Source organism: Penicillium citrinum, assembly GCF_028827155.1.
Source record: "Penicillium citrinum strain IBT 23319 chromosome Unknown utg000007l:1.0-2040159.0:1.0-2041076.0, whole genome shotgun sequence".
Classification (NCBI taxonomy): Eukaryota; Fungi; Ascomycota; class Eurotiomycetes; order Eurotiales; family Aspergillaceae; genus Penicillium; species Penicillium citrinum.
This window is the reverse complement of record NW_026622692.1, coordinates 1,226,638-1,247,962: the sequence shown is the minus strand read 5'-3', so window position 1 is coordinate 1,247,962 and position 21,325 is coordinate 1,226,638. Positions and strand designations below refer to the sequence as shown.

The following is a 21,325-nucleotide window of genomic DNA, read 5'->3' as shown; positions in this document are numbered from 1 at the left end:
AGAACAGCTCTTCTGCGCTTCTATATGGTCATCAAGTGTGGGGAGACAGGATCTGTACATACTGAACAAGCGGGTCTGCTGGTTTTAGCTTCTTTTTTTCCTCCAGCCAACGAGATGGTTGAGAAATGTTGGGTTCTTCGCTCGCTCTCTGCTCCTTTCTGCTGCTGTTAATTCGTCCGATTCGCGAGAGCAAAGATACGTATGAAGGGGTAAATTGTACTGTACTGTAGTAATTGATGAGCTTTACTTCTCTTTGGTACAGAAGATTAAAGCTCCGGTCATTGGTCAGAAAGATCATACTACGTCCAGCTTCTTACAGTAGTCCCCGAGACTTGGTCACGCTGGTATTATCATGGTTTAGCTTTGACCTCGAATACCTTAATATAGATTCAGTCAAATCCAAATTTCCTACTACTTTCTCCCAAGATTCTGCAGATATCTTGCGTGACTTCTTACAAATCCTGTTCGTTAATAACCTGTAAAGAAAGGGAGAGTACTGTACTGTACAACCACATCTCCATCCACGAGAATCTCAGATGATCATGAATTACGTAGTATAAGCAAGCTTCTTCAAAAGAAAATCAGGCCAAGCTTTTTTGACCTCCTTTCCCGCCCCACATGTTCATCTGTTATGCGCATAATATCAGATGAAGCAGGTTCTGCATTTCTGCATGCTCCGTGACACGCGTTGTACCGATGCCGAGTTGAATGATCGACCGGATGATCAACTGTTCATCATTTTGTATTTCTGAGTCTATCAGTTTGCTCCTTTATGCTATCATTGTGATGGAAATGGTGTAGGTGTTTGGTTGATATGATATGGGGAGTTATTGATCTACAAATCCAACAAGAATTTGCGAATGGAGACTTTGTATCAATCTCATACATACTTTACAAGTACTAGAACTACAGTATCCTAGAGGCTCATCCTACCTCAAGGGTATACTAAGTACTAATAATTCTAGTATTATCAAACATAGTTCTGTTTATTCTATCTTATCCTTCAAGGCTTTTATACGAGAACTACAGAAGGGAGATACTCACTGAGATTGAGATGAACGAGCTACTGAGCGAATACGAGCTGCATGAACAAAAAGCGAAATCGAACCCCGTCTCTCATGGAACAGTAAATTGCAGAAGATCTATTTTGAATATTTGAATTCCCGATGAATCACTGGAATCTCGTCATGGTCAGAGGATCCGTCACCTCACCACCACGACCCCGAACCCAGATATCAACCACTCTGCAAGGATCGTTGGTAGAGGAGTCGATAACAAAGTAGAAACCATAAAATGCACCCGTCACACAAGAGTGGTTAGGGTAAATCTTGACGGCCTGACCAACGCGCAACGGAATACTAGTTTGAGCCACCTTGTTCCAGGTGATGATTGAGTGCTCCTGACTGATCCGCTCAACCATCAACCGTGAAGCACCGGACTTTGCATCGCCAGTTTGCCTCCAGTTCGAGAGAACTCCCCATCCAGGATAGCTTGCGCATGGCTCACGTCCTAACGCCAATGTTCCAGCAGCAACAAGTGCCTCGGGTTTTTCGCGTTCCCCGTCATTATATACACTGCAAACTTCCGCAATGACTGAAAGCGCAATCTCCTCTTCAAGATCACCCGCGCCATTGCGTGCATGTGTCGATACTTGCTGCATATCGAGAACGGGGTAGTTACCAGCATGCAGCTCGATTTTCACTTGTGCCTCACTCCGCTCTGCAGCTGGTTGTCGCAGTAGAGAACGAAGCTCCTCCGCCTCCGAAGACGATGATCCTTGCACCAGATTATGCGAGGAAATAGCCTGGGGTGTGGCGCCAACACTAATAATTAATTCCCGATCTTTAGGAAGCAGAGGCAACCACCGATTCAAAGCGACTTTGCAACCCTGAATCTCACCAATGAGATAGTTCATCGCCTCTTCAGCATTTTTCGCGCCATAGCTGAGACTCGAGTGGGAGTATAGACCGAGTAACCTTGCATGACCAGCTTCTTCTGCTTCGGCAAGCTTTTCCAAAAGTCCATTCTTGTTAAGGGAGATGGGTGGCAGGCCCGCGCGGTGATATCCTGTATCCACCTTGACAAAGACGCAGACAGGGAAATTGGTTTTAGCGGAGAATTCCTGCAAGTATTGGACTTGATCTGGGTGGTCGATCATAACCGAGATACTTCCCTCGCCGATTTCCGCGGCCAATTCCGCTAACCGGGTGATGTGGGACGGCACTAGTGGGATGCCATAGAGAATGTTTGGGCTACGACCAGCCTGCTTCAGACCGGCGAGCAGTCGTACCAATGTTTCTATCTCCAAGAGTGTCGAGGCAATGAATTTGGGAGATTGGTCCTCTATATCCAGTTGCATTTTGGCGATTTCCAGAGTCTAAGCGGGGTTAGTTTTCGACTTCATTGTATGAATGATACTGGACGATATGATATAGAAAAAAGCGATTGACCTTGTGTGTTTTGACATGAGCTCTGAATTCAACTCCCAATGACCGTATGGTATTCTTCATTCGTTCGCAATGGCGACGGACAATTGCTCTGTCTATTACAGCAGCGGGTTTAGGCAAGTCGGCAATGTCTTTGCCGCCCCATCTCTGGAGCAACTCGACTTGTGTTGGAAGAGCAGAGGTAGTAGCCATATTATATTTGATTTGAACTTTTGAAAGGAGTAGTGGAATTGCAAAGAGTGCGAGATTGAGAAAGCAGATTGAGTCAAGAAGTATGCAGAGTTGACAACGTGACTCGACGGGGAATTGTGGGGGCATTTTTAGGGGGAGAGTTCAGCCTGATTTTTTATCAGTTAGGGTTACAATTTGGACTTCAATTAAGGCTATTATATCTATTATACTAAACTGATTCATTTAGTAATGAATATTGCAACTGTTGATTGATATGCAGAGATGATATTGTTCAAATATGTAATTGACGATCACACATCGTCTGCCTGAATACGCCAGGATTATCCAAAAGCGACACTAAAACTGTCAAGACTAACTTGGCCTGGAATAATGCAAATATGACAAGCAAAAAGAGAGAATCTTGTCAGGTCTATAAATTTCTTTTTTTTCCCCACCGAAAAAGACCGCACGCCGCGGGAAAATAAAAGACGCAAAGAGCAAAGACACAAGAGATATTACAAAAAAGAAGCATTCCCAATAAATTTGGAAATAGAAGGATAAAGAAGAGTGAAAGCAGCATGGCCGAGGGATATAAGAAACAAAAAGAAGAGGAAACACAAACGCCGTTCGTAGGAATGCTTTCTGATTTACGCGTTTGAAATAATTTGAAATGTGAAATGCCAACGAGTTGTTATGTGCAGAGTTGATGATGCATATTTGAATCAGGCCCGTGACTGGCTATGACTCGACCGAGATCGTTGAGACATAGATCGACGGCCTCGACTAGATGGAGCTCGCTCGGAGACTGATGACGGAGGTGCATGTTCAAAGAATGGAGTCAAGTCAGGGTTTTGACTGGGTGGGTTTTTAGGGTCGTGGGAATATTCCCCAACAATACGATCATCGGCGGCAGTGTCCGGGTGAATTTCAATGCCTCGATGATCCTTCACAGTCCCGGCACCAACAGGAGGGAATGTGATTGAATCGGCTTCATCGTGACCGCGGTCAATGGGAGACCACCCAGCGATACTGCCTGCAACCACACCAGCCATTGCAGCGGCGGGTCCGAATGTTGAGTTGGAGCGAGACCGAGTATTGCGACGAGAACGTGGTTCGGGGCTGGGAGATTGAGGTGGTGGAGGACTGCCATTCTCGCCATTGGGAGTTGCTGGGGCCGAGGATTCCCGGGATCGCGAGCCACTGCGAGATCGAGGCAAGAATTCTTGGGGGTGTTGCAACTTGTGCCGAATATGGCGAAGGCGACCACCTCGAACAGATTTGATGAAAGCCAATTGGTCGCGAATTTCCTCCAAGGCTGGATTCCACTCGTAACGGCGGTCTTCATCAGATACAACCAGCTCGGGGCCATCTTGCTTGTTGCGGTGCCAGAAATGAGGAATGATGTTGCGGATGAATCCATCGGGGATGAGACGAATAATCACTGCAATGGGCACTGAAATGGCACCAAGAACGATACTGACAGCCCACTGCGAGCCCTCATCGAGTCGCTTCACGGAGAAGGCTTGTCCTCCCACGAAGATGATCAAAACTTGGCCACCAATGATAATAAGTTGTATACCGACAAACCACTTGTTGCGCAAGATGCCCTCAAGTATATTGAGGTTGTTGTCGATTCGGCGAGAGTTGTATTGGTTGAAGATCTGCATGAAGACGAAGGTGTTGAAAACCACAGTCTGCAAAATTTCACCGTCCCAGGAGAAGATAGAGTCACCGGCAAAATTCAATACGAATGTCACAACCAATTGATAAATCGCTTGGCCGATGATCATCTTCCACATTGTCAGAGTAATCAAAGGGGCTGCTTTGGATTCAGGTCTGCGATCGAGAACATAAGGCGACGGAGGATCGGTTGCCAATGCAAGAGCAGCGAAGGTATCCATGATCAGGTTGACCCATAACAACTGAACCGCGCTGAGCACGGAATCTTCACTGTCACTCGCAACTGCGGAGACAAATGTGAGAACCACAGCGGTGATGTTGACGGTAATCTGGAACTGAAGGAATTTCTTCACGGCGTCACTGACGGTACGACCCCAAGCCATGGCCTTGACAATTGATGCAAAGTTGTCATCCATAAGAATAATGTCTGACGCTTCCTTGGCTACTTCAGTACCAGTCACACCCATAGCAAAACCGACATCGGCATTCTTCAGTGCTTGAGCATCATTTGTACCATCACCAGTCACAGCAACCGTTTCTCCTAATTTCTTAAGCTGGTTCACAAGAATCTTCTTATCATCAGGACTAGATCGAGCGATGACTTGAAGTCTAGGAATGATTTGATTCATTTGTCGCGAACTCAACTTCCGGAACTCAGGGCCCTCAATCGCGATTCCGCCAGCAGTGAATATACCGCACTCTTCAGCTATAGCTTTGGCAGTCATGATGTTATCACCAGTGACCATGCGTACAAAGACACCAGCACGCTGACAGGTGTGCACAGCCTCCGCAACTCCTGTTCGGACAGGATCTTGAATACCGAAGATGCCGAGAATAGACATTTCCTTGAAAATATCTTCGAAATTGGGCGTATCACGAGAACCCGAGGTAGAAGCTCCACGAGGCGGCCACTGATCGAAGTCACGGTAAACAAGAGCAATGCATCGCAATGACCGAGACGCGTAATTGACGATGATGTTGTCCAAACTAGAACGGTTCTCGTCTGACAGCGGAACTTGCTCGAGATCAGCAGTAGGATCGCTCACAATCTGTGTAGACTTGGCCATCAAGATCTCCGCGGCACCCTTGACCAACATGCGGTACTTTCCGTTCTCAAGCTGGTACACAACCGCCATACACTTGCGGCCCGAATCGAAGGGATACATCTGGGTGATCTTGGCACTTGCCCTCTCCTCACTCGGCGGACCCATTCCAAGGTGTTCGCGTGCAAATGACAGCAAGGCAGTCTCAGTCTTAGAGCCAATAAATGTCTTCACACCCTCCTGTTCTCCCTCGAAGGCGGTAGAGTTCAGAGTAATGGATTTCAGCAAGACATCTTTAATGGAAGGTGACAGTGTAGATACAAACTCCGAAGCAGAGACATCGCCTGATTGTGCAGCAGCAGGTCCTTTGTCTCCAAAGCGTGATGAAGTCCCCAATGTGGCAGCAACCGCACTCATTTTATTTTCGGTGAGTGTGCCCGTCTTGTCGGAGCAAATAGTTGTCGCATTACCCATTGTTTCACAGGCCTTCAGGAAACGCACCAAGTTATTGTCTTTGATCATTCGTGTTGTCGCAAAGGCTAGCGCAAGTGTAACGGCCAGCGGTAGACCTTCAGGCACGGCCACGACGATGATAGTAACAGCAACGATGAAAATCTGCAGGAAAGCTTGGCCCTTGGCATCTGCGCCACCTTCGATCGATTTCAGACGTACAAGGAACTTGATGAAGAGTACCACAAACAGAAGTAGACCAGAGGCGAGACCCAATTTGGCAATATATTCAGCGAGTTTATTGAGCTTCGTTTGCAAGGGAGTGGTCTCGCCCTCTTCTTGTAGAGACATCATAGTACGGCCGTGGGTAGAGTGTACTCCAGTTGCAGTGACCAAAAATGTGCCAACACCTTCTGACACCTTGGCACCAGATACAATGAAGGGATCCATTTTCTTGAGATCTTGGTGCTGCTCGATAGCTCGATAAACGTCCTCGCCAGGAGTCTTTCGAAGGACATCGGATTCACCAGTAGCCGAAGATTCATCACATTTCACCCCGTGTCCATCGATTAAGATGCCATCGACGGGGACTAAATCTCCGGGCTCCATATACATCACATCGCCAACCAGGATATCATGAATAGAAATCTCCACGGTTTTCCCAGACCGCATCAGTTTGATGAGACGATTCTCTTTCTTCTTATTGAGTTTTGCGAATTGTCGTTCTTTTTGCCAATCATTGGAGGCGCCAACAGTCACGACAATGATAATGGCGATCAAGATAGCGAGACCTTCCACCCATTCCACACCCGGCTCATCTGGATCAGCGGGATGGAGGGATTGGGGGATACCAACAGCAAGGGAGACAATGGCAGCAATCGTCAGCAGGATCAATACCTTGTCATTGAAAGCAATCCAGGCCAGTTCCCATATAGTTTTCAACTTTCTCTCCGGAAGCTTGTTATTGCCAAAGACTCGCTTTCGATCTACGAATTCCTCATTCGCATCGGTAGAAGCCTTGACATCCGGAGGCGACGTAGGTGGCGGTCCAACTGGTGAGGCTGTTTTAGGTAGGGACCCTGAGCCAACGACATCTTCAAATCTGACAGCTCCATCCAGAACAGTCTCATCCGTACTCAGGCCACTGTGGATATCAGTCCTCAAGCCCTTCTCAAGGCCCCGCAGTCCACCCAAGGCTCGGAACGCAGAAAAGCTCTTTGGGTTAAGAAGCTTGTTAAGCTGTCCAGGGGAAAATGCAAAGCGGTTATTTTCGACTTCAAACTCGGCTTCGCGACCGGGGTCCGGTGTGAGTGCATCCTCGTCATCGGTATTGGTATATTTCGTCAAGTCGGACTGAGAATGTGAATGCTGAGATTGGCTTGGAACGTAGGTATCGCCTCCGTAGATGCTGGAAGTCTGGCTGGTGTCTTCTGATTCAAGGGAATTGCCTCGTGAGCGGGTCCCTGGAACAGACAAAAAATTGGAATGTGACTCGGGTTGCTTGGTCTTGGGGGATGATATGTTGTGAGGTGATGTGGGCCGGTTTTCGTCTCGATCTCGGCCTTCCGAAGATGCTATGGTCCTGTAATCTGACGGAGATATAGCACCATCGTAACCTGCCGACCTGGCACTGGGAGATTCTCCATTATCGCTGAAATTATTATTATTAAGATTAAGGTTATCTGTAGAAGATTGTTCGGGCCCCGAAAGAACCTGGACAGGCGGTTGATCGGAATTTGGCGAGTTCACCGCGGAGGTATCAATGGTAATAGTCGGAGCTCGCTCTCTCCGCAATGGAGTCGTGGGTGATTGAATATGGTCATCGTCCTCTCTAGTGCCGGGCATTTTGAAGGATCAAATATCGAACCGAACGCGATTTCACGCGAGCGGTATTTCCACAGTCAACGGTGTTCGCATTGATGGGGGAGGAAAGGGAAGGGAGATAGCGTGTCGTTCTTTTCGCAAGTACTAGTAGTCGTATTGGAATTGTCGAAGCAGGTGTTTTCGTGCACGACACCTGTCCCCATACACTGTGACAAGTTGACCAGGGGGAAAATGAGGAGAAGTAGAAGTTGATTCAAGGAGAGTGAAATCGTCTGCAAGCAGCGCCACACAGATCGCAAGATTGGCAGCAATTGAGCAGACCAGACCCCTTTGCATCTGCAGATCCACTTGAGTCTCGATTTGTTTTTCCCTTCTCCTATGCAACCCGTTTTGGGGTAGAGTTCCACCCTGCACAGCCCCAGTGGATATTGCAGTGTTGCGTTCGACTTGTCACCTCCCGACGCGGCCTCGAGCGAAAACAGACTAAACACCGCTTGTTATTTAGAGTGAAAAATTAAGAGCCAAAAAAAAGGGTTCGATGGAGAAGTAGCAGACACAGACATACATACACACACACCCCTCCACCAGAGTGATGTGGCAAGTCGGACAACAAAGCCCAACTGTTCGCGGCCTCAAATTCCTCGAGTGTTTTTTGCACTGCCTCGCCTGCCAAGCCGCGCCGGGACTCCGGGAAAGCAAAAGGGAGGCGAATAGGGGCCGAGCAATAACAGACACAATAATTTGGCGCCGCTGGGGACCGTTAAGTGGAGATGACGTCTCCAATCCTATATGTGCGGTGGCTCATGACATCGAACATTCGCTGGTGGTAAAGTGTAGCTGTACTCCGTAGTGATGGGTTGCTAGAGTGGAGTATTGTATTGTCGTGTATGTAGTACTGTATGTACTGGTGAGATACTGGAAGATGTAGGGCACCAGCAAAGCTGCTTGGGCTTCAATTTTGAATGCCAAGAAATGCACTTCCCTGTCAAAAGTTTAAATTAAGCCTTTTTTGAGGAGAAGATCATTCAAAGAATGAAGAAACGAGGAGTCAAGGGGGAGTGAGCTGGGGGGGTTGGGAAGAAAGCAGAAAGCCAAGAGGGAAACCGGGAGAAGAAGTCGATGACATGTTTGACTTTCCCTCAAACTATCAACTACAGCATGTACATACTACGTCGATCATTCACACAGTATAACACCACAACCATAACACGATACAAAGTGGAACTTGATTTGGTAGATCGGGCTTTGAAGAGCCTCCTATCACAATCGCAGAAGCGTTTGCTTGCACCCAATTTGGTTTCCAGTGTGTCACCTCCAATCACAGGAATGTGGCTATGCTGTCGCCCCTCGGAGAAAACTAGCATAAAGAATATCATCTAACCAACTACAAATCATGAAAGACACTAGCTAGCTCCTGGTCTGCAGATACTACCGGGCCGATGCTTTAGTTTGGTTGGCAGTTCAACTTGGCGTGTTAACTGTCTACATATGTACAGTACAGTATATAGCTGCTACAGTAATCGTACTTCGTCCATGACTACGTAATGAATTCTATACTGTAACTATACAGGAACTATTATACACGTAGTATACCCTATGATGTGATCTAACTCCATATTCTCAGATATGAGGAGCTAGTATATAAATTTCTTGAAATTTCTCCTAGTTCTTAGTCGTGACATACTAGGATGAGTCGGGTATAGAGGCCTTTTTCAGACGGAATATCCTCTCTTGGTATCATCTACTTTGTATGTACTCCGGACATAGTACCACTCCATAGCATAGGACTTCATTTCCAAGAACATCCCCAGATGCTGAATATCACAGTATCTCGAACTACTAATAAGTAGTATCTATGCTCTCGGATAATCTTTGGGAGTATCCCAAGGTTGCCACTACACTACCACCCAGAGAGCCAAAGTTTTTTATTGATGCAGCTTATACTATCATTATGACTATAACTATAATATGTAGTATATAATCCGAAATCGCTGCCCTATCTTTTTAAATAATATATAAGAGAGCAGTTCCCCCGTACTTCCACCAATAGGGGTATGGATATCACATATGACATAGGTTGTTACTACTTAAATATAGCAGTATATTTTGATGGGACATTTCCCAGCTGTCACGTCTTGCACAACTTGTGTGAATACACCCATTGTGTGTTTTCACACAGTGCATTCTCTATATAACTAGGTGGTTATAGAGAGATATGAATATTGCATTGCCGTGAGAGTCAAAAATATATTAGAAAAATCTTAGAAAGAATTGGGAGTCCTCAATTAATACAATGTAGTAGTATACCTATAGATAATCAGGTATCCAGCTAGATTGACTCTTCACCCCGCAACCATCCGCCTGGATACATCCAATTCCACTCTACGCTAACAATACAATCCTCTAGAATGACTGACCCCATCAAGGAATACGGCTTCACAGCCGTCCCAGCTTCGGCCTCTACACTACTCACCTCAACCCCATCCTATCCCAAACCAAACACTACACCCACCTTCATCTCCATCACCGAAACACCCATCCCATCCACTCCTCTCGCCCAACGCATCAACATCTATGCTCGCACCCACCTTCCAGAACCAACATACAACCACTCCCTCCGCGTCTATCACTTCGGTCTAGCCATCAAAAAATACCGCTTCCGCTCCTCCGACTGGGACTTCACCGATGAGACCTATTTCCTTGCCTGTGTCCTCCATGACATCGGGACCACAGACGAGAATCTCTCGCGGACCCACCTAAGCTTCGAGTTTTATGGCGGGTTCTTAGCCCTCGACATCCTGCAGGGCAGTTCAGAGACACAGTCTGATTCTGATTCTGTCTCGACGCGAGAACAAGCGGAGAGTGTGGCAGAAGCTATCATCCGTCATCAGGATTTGTGCTCTGTTGGTAAAATCACCGCAGTGGGACAGTTGTTGCAGCTTGCGACGATCTTCGGTACGTTTTGGAGCGATCGGCGTTGAATTTGATCTACAGTACTCCGTACAGAACGGAATTGGACGGAGTTGGATGGAATAAATGTGCTTTGAACTAATTTTTGCTTTCTCTTTTCCTCTTCGTTGGGTGAAGGCTAAGTTGCATAATATGTATAACGCACAGATAATACTGGGTCATACGCCGATCTCGTCCACCCAGCCACCATCAAAGAAGTGTGTGCGCATTTCCCACGCCATAAGTGGAGTCAATGCTTTGCTGCTACGATTCATCGCGAAAATGGCTTGAAACCCTGGTCTCATACGACGACATTGGGCGAGGAGGACTTTCCGGCGAAGGTTCTGGGAAATAAGCTCATGGATCCGTATGAGTAAGGCTCTCTCCATGATGACGCTGTTTCATGAGATTGGAGCTTTATTTTGCTTTCGATTCACTCTACGGATTCAAAGGCGGGCGAGTTTGTCATTCTCTGATATTGTGGTGAGAAATGAGAAAATGGAATCGAATCGCAGAATGCCCTGTGACATATTGTGATTGTGTTCAATGTTGTGATCATCGATATTCGATGTTAGTGTGAAACAAGGAACGAGCTAATAATTGAGAACTCCAGTTGCAGGGCTGCAGAATTGATAATTGATTGACATTGCTTGAAAACGAGAAACGGCCCAAGGGTACCGGTGCAAGGTGATTGTGCATTGTAGATCCATCTCACTGCCATGGTTTGTTATTTTGAACAAGCAAATCTTCGCCCTCATATCCGATAATCCATGTAGTTTGTATTGTTATCCTTTATCCTCCGCATGCTAATTTACATACACAATTCAAGTTGATCGCATTACATAGCCTCCTCACTCAGAATCACCTCGTCTGCTGCAACATAGCAGCGTCGTCACCCTCCGGAACACTGACTCTCCACACTCCGAGAGTTTGGCCACTTTCTTGGACGGCATCATTTTTCGGATCTGTAATGACCATGGCTTTACCTGCTAAGGCCAATGCATCCACTAATTCAGCCATGCGCTGCGCCTCGGTGAAGCTGTTCGTCAAGTGCGGGTTCTTCGCCACTAAAGTAGCCACCACCATGCACTGCGTAAGCAGTTCTGGCTGCTCAAGGGTGTTGCTGGCGTAGTACAAAGCGTTGTGATAGTCGAGAATCAATTCGGGGAGATACGTGCGACGAATATGCGCGTAATCCAGTTCCTCCTCGGCTGTACAATACTGGTTAGTTTTTTCCCTGGCTCATTTTCTTGTTTGTATGGCAATATGTAGGAGACACTCACAGTTCTCGGCTTTACCAGGCCAGTTGGGTACTTCTACCATTTGACCGACACTTTGCTCCATGAAACCAAGATGATCGGCTAATTCGGTGAAGAGATCCTTGACCGTACCCGAATCTCGTCGTCGTTTGGTTCTGATTCAAGTCAGCTCGGGTCATCAAACAAAACATAGTGAGGTAAATACATACTTAGATATCTGATCGTAGAGGATTGCAAAATTTTCCAAGCTGTCAAATCCAAGAGCAAGGCTCTCAAAGTTCAACATGAGAGCGCACTGTTGGTTGGCATTGGCGGGGTTGTTGACAGCCAGGCCATTGCTGCCAGACAAACTGCGGCGATGGGCGCTCTTCTTGGACTTAGAAGGGCTAGTTGGCGCACTCTTCTCCGCGATGAATTGATCAACATCCAGAGCAGGGAATTCAAGAATATCAAATCCAAATGTCTCGTGGGAAATTTCGGGCAAAGGCATGCGATGACTGAGTTCTCGAGCAGCAGCTAATTTGCCAGCGACGAAGAATTTACGGTAGAGCCATCCTCCAAGTCGGCAAATTCTGGCCCATTGGCCGCCCACGTAGCGGAGCCACTCGAGGCTACGGATCATGTTCTCGTCTTCGTCCGATATGGTTGTTCCAATCAAGTCCTTCTTAGGTGGAACGAGCAATCGCGAACCATCTGGCCGGCTTAATACCCTAGAATAGCCAGTGAGGCCAGGCGATTGTTCAATCGAAGAGACACCGGTGCTTAAAGATGACCACTGAACGTCCAACACGGCATTGATGTCAATTCCATACTTCTGAGTAAGGCGGACCTGGTCCTTCCTCTCCTTGGGGTTCACAATATCGATCAAAATCTTCGAGAAGACACTGTGGCACATATCGGTTGGCAGTAGAGACGCATATAATGGGATGAGGTCAAAAAGACATCTGGCTTCCAGGTTGGCAATGAATCCGGCCACGACAACAGATGCCGTCTCAACAGTATCTGGGCGTGTATATCCGATGGAGCGGGCCACGAGGTAAACGTGAGTCGCAATCTTGACTGCCTCTTCATCCTCAGCGGCAATGAGATACGCATCCTCAACTTGTGAGCGTGGGATGTCTGGAATGATAGAAGATTGACCGTGTAAATTGATACCGACTTGGGAGACTGCCTGGGCCAGGGTAGAAAAGAACGAATCATAGCCCTTGCTAAGGATTGCCGCTTGAAGATTGCGGAATGGGTTACGTGCCTCACTACCAACCCGCTCGTTGCCTCGCAGATACTGGAAGTACTTTTGGAGCTCAGCATGCCCAGCTGGGTCAGGTTTAAAAGCAACCACAGCATTGGGAGAATGGCTCAGCTTGTGCTGGAATTGTTTGCAGAATCCCCGATAGCGCGAGAGAACGACGCGATTGAAATACACGTAGAGGTAATCATCCCAGCTACTGCATACTTTGACGGCGGAGTCACTCTCACCACAAAGCAAGCCATAAACAGCACGCTCAAAAGCACCTGCGTTTGTGTTTTTAGCCAAGGCAGAACAGGCTGCGCGCCATGAATCCTGCGCACGACTGTTCATGAGACGAGTCATCCCATCATCGACAGGAGTCCGAGTTTTGGGTGCCTTTGCATCAACACTAGATCCGCACAAACTAACTGCTCTCCAGTTTTCAAGGCGGCTCTGCGCCCATTCACGAATCTTGGTCCAATCCTCGCCCTGTCGAAGCATTTTCCAGCAGGTCATCCATGTAGCCCGCTCATAGAACTCGTCCTGGGCCTGCAGGCTGTGCTTTTGTCGAAGAAGAGCGTCAGGGTCGAGCTGTGTAACCAGGGGCTTTTGATCATCGGTCTTCAGCATCGCGTGTGCCGTATCATTGGGCTCCAATGGTTGGGGCCAAGCGCGCAATCGCTTGTGTCCTTTGATTGCTTCTTTCGTAAACAGCCACCCGTGGGCCCATAATCCCTGACCTCGATCTGCTTGTGCCTCCATGTCGGTGATTAAAAATTCGAGCTCAGTGTCCCCCGTTTTGGAGGTCTCCTCAAGCCATCTCATAGCCACAACGCATTCAAGGGCATACTGATCGGCGTTGAGGAATTGTTCCCAAATTTCACGATCAGACGAGTAGCGGTGGAGATTCTGGAAAGCTGTTTCGCGTCCTTCTTTGTAGCTGGCGCGACTCGCCGGGTCGTCGATACTGATCAAATTTAGAAGTAGGCGCCAAGTGTCGAGTTCAAGCTGCAACCGGCGCAATTCTTCATCCGCCTTGGGATCGTCTGTCCCACTGGAACGAAAATTCTTCGCTCGTTTGAGCTTTTGTTGCTTTTCAGTCTCTTGGATGGCATTTTTCGTAAGCTTCTGGTATCTGTCTACCAGGTCGTATGCGGCTTGGATGTTCTGGAATTCATCTGTAGAGTTCTTCTGCTTGAATTGATCAAGCTCTTTAGCGAATGCCTCGATCTGCTTTGTGACGCGGTCGGCGGTGCGACGAAGGGGGTCGAATGCTTCCTGGGCTCCGGCGGCCGTAAACAGCTGAGGAGAACCTAAATAATCAGTCAGTCATGGAGATGATCGATTAATGGAAGGTTTACGAGCCATTAAGTTTGCTGGAAACACCCATCACAGACTTGAGACTGGGCTCTAACACAGGAAATGCGGATCCATTATCCGTCGCTCCATCGCCGTAGAAGCGATCCGTCTCATCCATTTCCTCATCTTCGTCGAAGCTCTCTCCATTTTCAATCCCCTCCTCTTCTTCTAATTCTTCCTCATCCTCATAGACCTCTTCATCTTCCATGGGCTCATCCTCCTCACCCTCGTCAATGCTGATGATTTCTGGCTCCTTGGGTAATACTTGAGCGGCCTGAGGGAGCAATCCTGGTTAGTCGAGGATCAATCCATCAAATCAAGGAATAGAAGAAAACACAAACCTGCGATCGCAGAGTTGGCCCATTTGAAGCCGCTGTTCTCGCGGACCTAGTTAGCGGCGCCATGGCGAACAAAGGCCAGTGGAGAGAGTTGATGCAAGAGAGAAATAATGTTTGTCTCTTTTGGTTTTGGGCGCGCGTTGGTTGCTTCGGCCCAAAGTGGTTAGTTCCAGTCGGCACGGGACCGCGCGGTATTTAAACAAATCCACCGCTCGATTTTTTCTTTTCTTTTCCTCAAATGTCATATAGGCTTTCATTAGAGTCTCGGAACGAAAGCTCAATTTTCGTTCAGGCCCATGAGGTCTCTCAGCGTGCTCAAGATTGTCTTAGAGTGATCTCGCAGTCCCTCAACTAGTCTCGTTCTCTCTCACATGGGAGCTTAGTCTGCAAAGGGGCTGCGACATGCCATTCTGGAATTCTCTATATTGTGTTTGCTATATCTACTACGTAATTCCGGCTTCTCCAGGGTTTTATTACTTCTGGTTTTGTTCCTCCGCTGCTTGAGCTCGCTGCTTCATCTTAAGCCGCAATAGTTCGGGCTTGGGGCAGCTCACGACCGATGCCTGATCCCCATTCTTTTGGTAGAAGGCATTGCAACACTCGTAGAGGGCGTCGATCTGCGCCTGGCATTTCTCCTCCTTGTAAGAATTCTTGGTCAGGCAATCTGGCTCATGTTAGTCTCCGTCACTCCTAGAAGTGGTCATGGCTGCGGGCTCCAGAGCCACATACTTTGAATTGCACACTTGAGGAGAAAATTAGCAATCTGCTCTGGACGGGGAATGTTAAAGCTGGGTTGCGGTAGAACATACAGCACGCGGGTGACAAGGTGTCTCGTGGGACAAGTCTTGTTGGAGGTTGCCCTGATAATTCAAAAGTCAATTCAGATGAATATCTTTCATGATGTGAAATCTTTCGAACCATATTGTGTATTATGAATTCACTTTTCTGTTTCCAAACTTGCTTTATAAACAGCAAACCATATGATTAAAAGGGAGAATCACATAGAACTTGTGTTTGCGATAGGATGTGACGCAAAATTGTATTCTCCGCCTTCCTAATGTAGATTAAAAGTCGCCGCCATTCTGCCATCGATTCTCGATCATCTCTCCTCACCTAACTCACTCCCACTTCTCCTTCCACTCTCACTGTCTGTTCTGCGAAATATCATCGCGCATTTACTTGGTTGGTCTTCCGGCGCAATGCAATTTCTTTTGAAATCGTACGCGAATTACTAACTCTCTATCCCGGTCTTCACATAGTTCAGCAGGACCACCAACCCACCTTAAACGAACGTGTAAGCGCCCTATGATCATGCCTGCTATTTCTTATCTCCCGCTCTGATACCTTGGGTCTCAACAGCTTTAGACTATCATCATGGCTGCAGAGGAAGGCGCTGCACCAGTAGAACACCTGAACATCAAGGTTACCGACAACAATAATGAAGTCTTCTTCAAGATCAAGCGCTCGACGCAGCTCAAGAAGTTGATGGATGCCTTTTGCGAGAGACAAGGAAAGCAGATGTCCACAGTCAGATTCCTGTTTGACGGTACTCGTGTACGCCCTGAAGACACCCCGGACACTGTATGTAGCCATTCCAACGAGATTTGAAGAGTATATACTCACTAACATCTTACAGCTTGAGATGGCCGATGGAGATACATTGGAAGTTCACCAAGAGCAGATTGGTGGTGGGAATTGACCACTGTCTCGAATGATAGGAGTTTGATGTTGCGGCTATTCCGGGCATCATGATCTCGCATATGGACCTGCTGCCGTGCAAAATCATGCGCGTTATTAGGGCTCCTTGCGAAAATCCGTGTTTCACTTGGTGTTCTTACGATTAAACGAATTTACAGAAATGGAAGGGCGATCGTGCGATTCTACATGTCCCATGGATAGTAACGACCTCTAAAAAGAATAGAAATCTTTGCCTCCGAAATTCCCCCCCACTGTGAAGCTACCATCGCTACAGGGTGCAGCAATCAATAGATAATCAAGCTGTTTCCAAACTCGACCTGATTATATAGAATAGGCAAATGATGGTTACAAGATTCCCCAGGCTGTCACCTTCCGACGAAAACAATTGTGCAAAATTCCAAGCACGCCCTTGTCTCATCGGCAGAAGATATTGCCAAACAAAAGAATATTGGGGCATCACATATGTACAATCAAAAATTATATATGACAGACGAGCGGCCAATCGATTAGCCCATGTAAGAGCTAATCAGTCCATACCGCAGCCTTCGCGCGTTCCTCTTCCTCTTTGGCATTAGCCTGCTCTTCGCGCTCCCTGTTCCGCCTCTTGATCTCCTGCTCTTTAACGGAGCGATCGTAAGCACGCTGTTCCTCTGTACGCTTCGGTGCCCGGATTCCCAGAGCGCCCGCAATCATCCGGCCAGCAACTGCCGTTTGCTTCTCTGGCCGACGATTAGGATCGCGTTGCCCCGCAGCGGGGGAGTTTGAGCGTTCTGCGGCCGCCCAGGGATTGGATGTTTGTGGTGATATAGGCGTAGGCGGAGGGTCTAAAGGTCCCTCTGCACTGAGCGTGGGAGAGAGAACCGAAGGAGACGGTGCAGCATCTCCTTGTTGAGTAGGCTCATCGTCGGATGTGGCTTCATCTTCCCAGGAGTCTGCAACTGGTGTCTTTGCGGGCTTCCGGGGCTTCGAGGTTGAAGTAGGAGCAGGGCTAGACGTGATTTTCGCTGCAGGACGCCGAATATCCTGCACTGGTCCTTTTTCGCCAATGGATAGATCTCGCAGGGTGGTTTCAAGCTCGGCTCCCGGGTCAGACATGGCACAAATAGTTTTCTGGGCCCACAGACGAACGAGCAAATATCGAATATGGAGTATGAACGAGTGAAAAATGCCCAAATGACTATATCAGGAGAATGTAGAAGATTCACAGAGGGGAGAAAGAGAGTCTAAAGAGGTAGATCACAGGTAATGGCGTCACAGCACTAACGCAACCCTGGTCGATCGTGGGGAAGCGGGCGGGCTAGACCGGATCTGGTGTCACCCGAGGTGTGGACAGCAGACGGTCACACATGTCAACATCTACATACTGTAACTAACTACATAATGAATTCAAGAATTCCTATTCTTCGGCTAGAGAGCTGATGTAACTTTTTACAGTATGATATAAGTCTGCTGAACATACTCATTGTGAACAAATCACATGCATAGCAATTGTAGAAACGCCAGCCTAGCAGTCAATCACGGTCCATGGATGGACCGTGTTTCAGGATACTGAGGGGCAGCCATACTCATAGACACCTCAAGATTTAAATGCTTGAGGAGGGAATCATTGAATCGATTTTTAGTTAAATGAGTTTTCTTAAATATTTTGGGTATCTGTCAACGCATGTAATGAAACAAGAAATGGAATAATATATCACTCATCATGAATGATTCCAATCATATGATGCTGAAGGTCGAACAAAAAAAAAAAAGGTAAAAGAGTGATAATGAAAGACAGGAATAGGCCACCGAAAAGGATATTAATGTATTAAGGAATGTTCATTCGAGATGCCAATAGCCAAAAGGATTAGACCTTGGTTTCAATGGCATGCTCTCCAGTGGGAGTCACAGTGCGTTTAGAGCCGGTCTCGCTGCTTTCAATACCGGTGATAATGTCACGACGGACCTCGACATAGTCGTAGGCAAACTCGCCAATTTCAGCATCGTCGATACCCATAATCTCATCTTCCTCAGGAGCCCGAAGGCTGAGCCCAGGAATGAGGTTGAGGATGAACAGGATGATGCAAGTGCCGAAAAAGGAGTAGGCCATGCCGGAGACAGAGTCGGCAAGTTGGTAGCCCAGCTGGATATAGTTATGGTTGATCCAGCCACCATCAATCTCGGTTGCGCCGTCCAGATGAGCAATGTAGTCGGCAGCAAAGAGACCGGTGAGAAGGTTTCCAACGATACCACCAATTCCGTGCACAGCGAAGATATCAAGGGCATCATCAACACGAAGCAGGAACTTCAGCTTAGTGGCATAGTTGCAAGCAATGGCACCAACGATACCGAAGATGACTGAAGCCCAGGGGGTGACGAATCCTGATCCAGGAGTAATGGCAACCAGACCGGCGATGACACCCGAACAGAAACCAACGGTCGACCACTTGCGTTCCAGACGATAATCCATCAGACACCAAGTGACACCACCAACCGAAGCTGCCAGGTTGGTGACAACGGCTGCCATAGCAGCACGAAGGTTGGCCGACAGAGCAGAGCCAGCATTGAAACCAAACCAACCCACCCAGAGGAAGACAGTACCAATGACGACGTGGGTAACATTGTGAGGGCGGTAGTTTAGCTCATGAGTGCCATGACCACGGCGCTTGCCCAGCATCAGGGAGTATGCCAGAGCAGCGGATCCCGAGGCAATGTGAACAGGAGTACCACCGGCGAAGTCCAATCCACCAAGGTTGTAGACCCAGCCTGCAGGGTTCCAAGTCCAGCATGCGATAGGATCGTAGATGATAGTCGTCCAGATGAACATGAAAACAATGCACGGAAGCATACGACCGCGCTCGGCAATGGCACCAACGGCAAGAGCAACACTTTAAAGTCACTGGTGTTAGTATACTGGATAGATGGATATCTTGATTGGCGCACTCACGTAATACAAGCGAACATGCCCTGGAAGATAGCGAAGAGAATGTCGGGAACGGCATCACCTCCGACAGATGGCTGAGCTAGAACATCCTTCATGCCGAAGTTCGAGAGATCGCCAATATACTTTCCAGCGGAATGAGAGAAGGCGAGAGAATATCCCCAGAAGAACCACTGAAACGATACCACACCAACGGACATGATTGATAGCCAAATCAAAGACAGTGCAGACTTCCGACGGGCCAGACCCGAATAGAAGAAACTATTTTGTAGTGACTGTCAGTGGTTATTGGGACAAGGAAAATCGCGATCAAGTTGTATTACATACCCAACACCCGGAATCATGAGCAGCACTAGGGCCGATGACATGATGACCCATGAGATATCACCGGCCTTGCGAAAAAGGAGTCAGCTTTGAAAGTTCTTGCCGAAGCGTTTGTTTACGTGGCTTACATTATAGTAGATGTTGAGGTCATCGTGGAGAGAGTCACCACCAGTGGCAATGGTCCCGTTATACTCGACAGACATGGCTGAGGTCGAGCGAGATAGCCAATTATCGTAGATAAACGAAGCTAGAACAGGCCCAAATGGGTTGGTTGAAGTAATGGACCCTGGGAGACAAGTCCAGGGTAGTTAAGTGGCTGAGCTTGGATGTTGACAGAGAAGAAAGAAGCAATGGATGAAGTAAGCCCTGGGGTCAAGGCCAGAAAAAGGAGAAGAAGAAGCTGATCTATCAATTACTGCAGGGACAATGTCCGATAATTAAATAGCGACGCAATATCTCGGACATCAAGATGGAGAGTCTCCACTGGGCACGCTAGAAGGGTATCAGAATCACCAATCCTAGCTTCAGATAGTGGGAACCAAAAGATGATGGTCATGGTAATTTCTACTATGATTTATCCAATCTGACCGATATCTGGAGCCAAGCCCGGCCATTTCAGCCATTGTTATGGATAAGAACGAATTTGGGGGCGTTTCCAGACAGAATGGGACCCATGCACCGGGGAATTACGGGTCTACCATAACGGGTCTACCAAAGAGGCTCAACATGGAACACTTTCCACGGGAAGCCAAAAGTGTTTGTATGATGGATGAATTCAATATATACTAGTATTACTGTTATTATCTCAGTGCATCTCAAACATCATTTATGTAATTGTGCACCATGGTGTATCTAGTTGGCGAAACACATTAGGGCAGGCATGATAAGCAGAGGCAATGGTACTCGGAAAGTGTAGACGACATCTTGACATGCAGACAAATAATAGAAATAAGAAAAACAAACCATTCACCGCGTAATCAAACTTCGATACTGTTTGAGTAGTTGGAGATTCGACTGTCACTGGTTGTAGATATGAGGTTGGCGCCCAGCCAATCAGCTGGCAGCATACCTTATCTGGGCCAGAAAAGAACTGTGCTAGCCTCTTCGGGACCCTTATAATATCACACTTTTTGGACGAGTTCCTATATAATTTAGCAGAAATTTGTACAGGATGAAAAAGGAAGACACTCAATGGGATTCTCTGTTTTCATTGCAATTCACGAGATTAAGATTGGGTACAACTATAGTGCTGGACTCTGTAGTGCTGTTTACTCTGTATAGTGCAGTGTCAGTCCAGAGAAGCTCTTATCTACCAAACAGAACACGCAACCAATCAACATCGCCCTATTGAACTCTATGTCCTCTGTGCTCAGCTTATCATCTGGCTCCCTTTATGCGATCCCAAGGGGCTAGGCATTCTCTGCAAGTCTTGTAGTATATTTCTGCGCTTGTTCAAATGACCTCGCCACTCGAGGCATGTTTCGTCTACCACACATGAACATAGATAACTCTTGAAGCTAGTTCGTACCAAAAGCTCAAAAGAGCCATTTTGAGAGAACAAGGAAATCCAGCAATTCAATATCAGCACCCCCTCGCGCCTTGATCGTTTACTTTCGTATTGACAAGGCGAAGTAC

At 47.4% G+C, this 21,325-nt stretch overlaps 8 protein-coding genes across 8 annotated transcripts; 2 read left to right on the top strand and 6 right to left on the bottom strand.

Moving 5' to 3' along the window:
• Nucleotides 1–1,171: 1,171 nt before the first annotated feature.
• On the bottom strand, nucleotides 1,172–2,639 carry N7469_008132 (uncharacterized protein; the record flags this gene model as incomplete). Its single annotated transcript, XM_056647050.1, has 2 exons — nucleotides 1,172–2,377; nucleotides 2,451–2,639. The coding sequence occupies 2 exons, from the start codon at nucleotides 2,637–2,639 to the stop codon at nucleotides 1,172–1,174; spliced, it is 1,395 nt and encodes a 464-aa protein (XP_056498601.1).
• A 701-nt stretch (nucleotides 2,640–3,340) lies between these two features.
• On the bottom strand, nucleotides 3,341–7,636 carry pmcA (putative P-type calcium ATPase; the record flags this gene model as incomplete). Its single annotated transcript, XM_056647049.1, has 1 exon — nucleotides 3,341–7,636. One exon carries the CDS (start codon nucleotides 7,634–7,636, stop codon nucleotides 3,341–3,343), a length of 4,296 nt encoding a protein of 1,431 aa, XP_056498600.1.
• Nucleotides 7,637–10,023: 2,387 nt separating this feature from the next.
• On the top strand, nucleotides 10,024–10,941 carry N7469_008130 (putative urea hydro-lyase/cyanamide hydratase; the record flags this gene model as incomplete). The annotated part of the gene is made up of 2 exons (XM_056647048.1): nucleotides 10,024–10,570; nucleotides 10,733–10,941. 2 exons carry the CDS (start codon nucleotides 10,024–10,026, stop codon nucleotides 10,939–10,941), a joined length of 756 nt encoding a protein of 251 aa, XP_056498599.1.
• Nucleotides 10,942–11,425: 484 nt separating this feature from the next.
• Nucleotides 11,426–14,897, bottom strand: N7469_008129 (nucleoporin Nup84/Nup107 family protein; the record flags this gene model as incomplete). Its single annotated transcript, XM_056647047.1, has 5 exons — nucleotides 14,752–14,897; nucleotides 14,417–14,684; nucleotides 12,033–14,364; nucleotides 11,848–11,978; nucleotides 11,426–11,775 (listed from the first exon to the last, which is right to left on the bottom strand). The coding sequence occupies exons 1-5, from the start codon at nucleotides 14,812–14,814 to the stop codon at nucleotides 11,426–11,428; spliced, it is 3,144 nt and encodes a 1,047-aa protein (XP_056498598.1). The 5' UTR covers nucleotides 14,815–14,897.
• Nucleotides 14,898–15,221: 324 nt separating this feature from the next.
• Nucleotides 15,222–15,669, bottom strand: N7469_008128 (uncharacterized protein; the record flags this gene model as incomplete). The annotated part of the gene is made up of 4 exons (XM_056647046.1): nucleotides 15,222–15,412; nucleotides 15,478–15,490; nucleotides 15,558–15,608; nucleotides 15,667–15,669. The coding sequence occupies 4 exons, from the start codon at nucleotides 15,667–15,669 to the stop codon at nucleotides 15,222–15,224; spliced, it is 258 nt and encodes an 85-aa protein (XP_056498597.1).
• A 453-nt stretch (nucleotides 15,670–16,122) lies between these two features.
• Nucleotides 16,123–16,447, top strand: N7469_008127 (SUMO family protein SMT3; the record flags this gene model as incomplete). Its single annotated transcript, XM_056647045.1, has 2 exons — nucleotides 16,123–16,329; nucleotides 16,385–16,447. The coding sequence occupies 2 exons, from the start codon at nucleotides 16,123–16,125 to the stop codon at nucleotides 16,445–16,447; spliced, it is 270 nt and encodes an 89-aa protein (XP_056498596.1).
• A 521-nt stretch (nucleotides 16,448–16,968) lies between these two features.
• On the bottom strand, nucleotides 16,969–17,541 carry N7469_008126 (uncharacterized protein; the record flags this gene model as incomplete). The annotated part of the gene is made up of 1 exon (XM_056647044.1): nucleotides 16,969–17,541. The coding sequence occupies one exon, from the start codon at nucleotides 17,539–17,541 to the stop codon at nucleotides 16,969–16,971; it is 573 nt and encodes a 190-aa protein (XP_056498595.1).
• A 751-nt stretch (nucleotides 17,542–18,292) lies between these two features.
• N7469_008125 (ammonium permease MEP2) lies at nucleotides 18,293–19,893 on the bottom strand (the record flags this gene model as incomplete). The annotated part of the gene is made up of 4 exons (XM_056647043.1): nucleotides 18,293–19,313; nucleotides 19,373–19,627; nucleotides 19,694–19,758; nucleotides 19,819–19,893. 4 exons carry the CDS (start codon nucleotides 19,891–19,893, stop codon nucleotides 18,293–18,295), a joined length of 1,416 nt encoding a protein of 471 aa, XP_056498594.1.
• Between the last annotated feature and the right edge of the window lie 1,432 nt (nucleotides 19,894–21,325).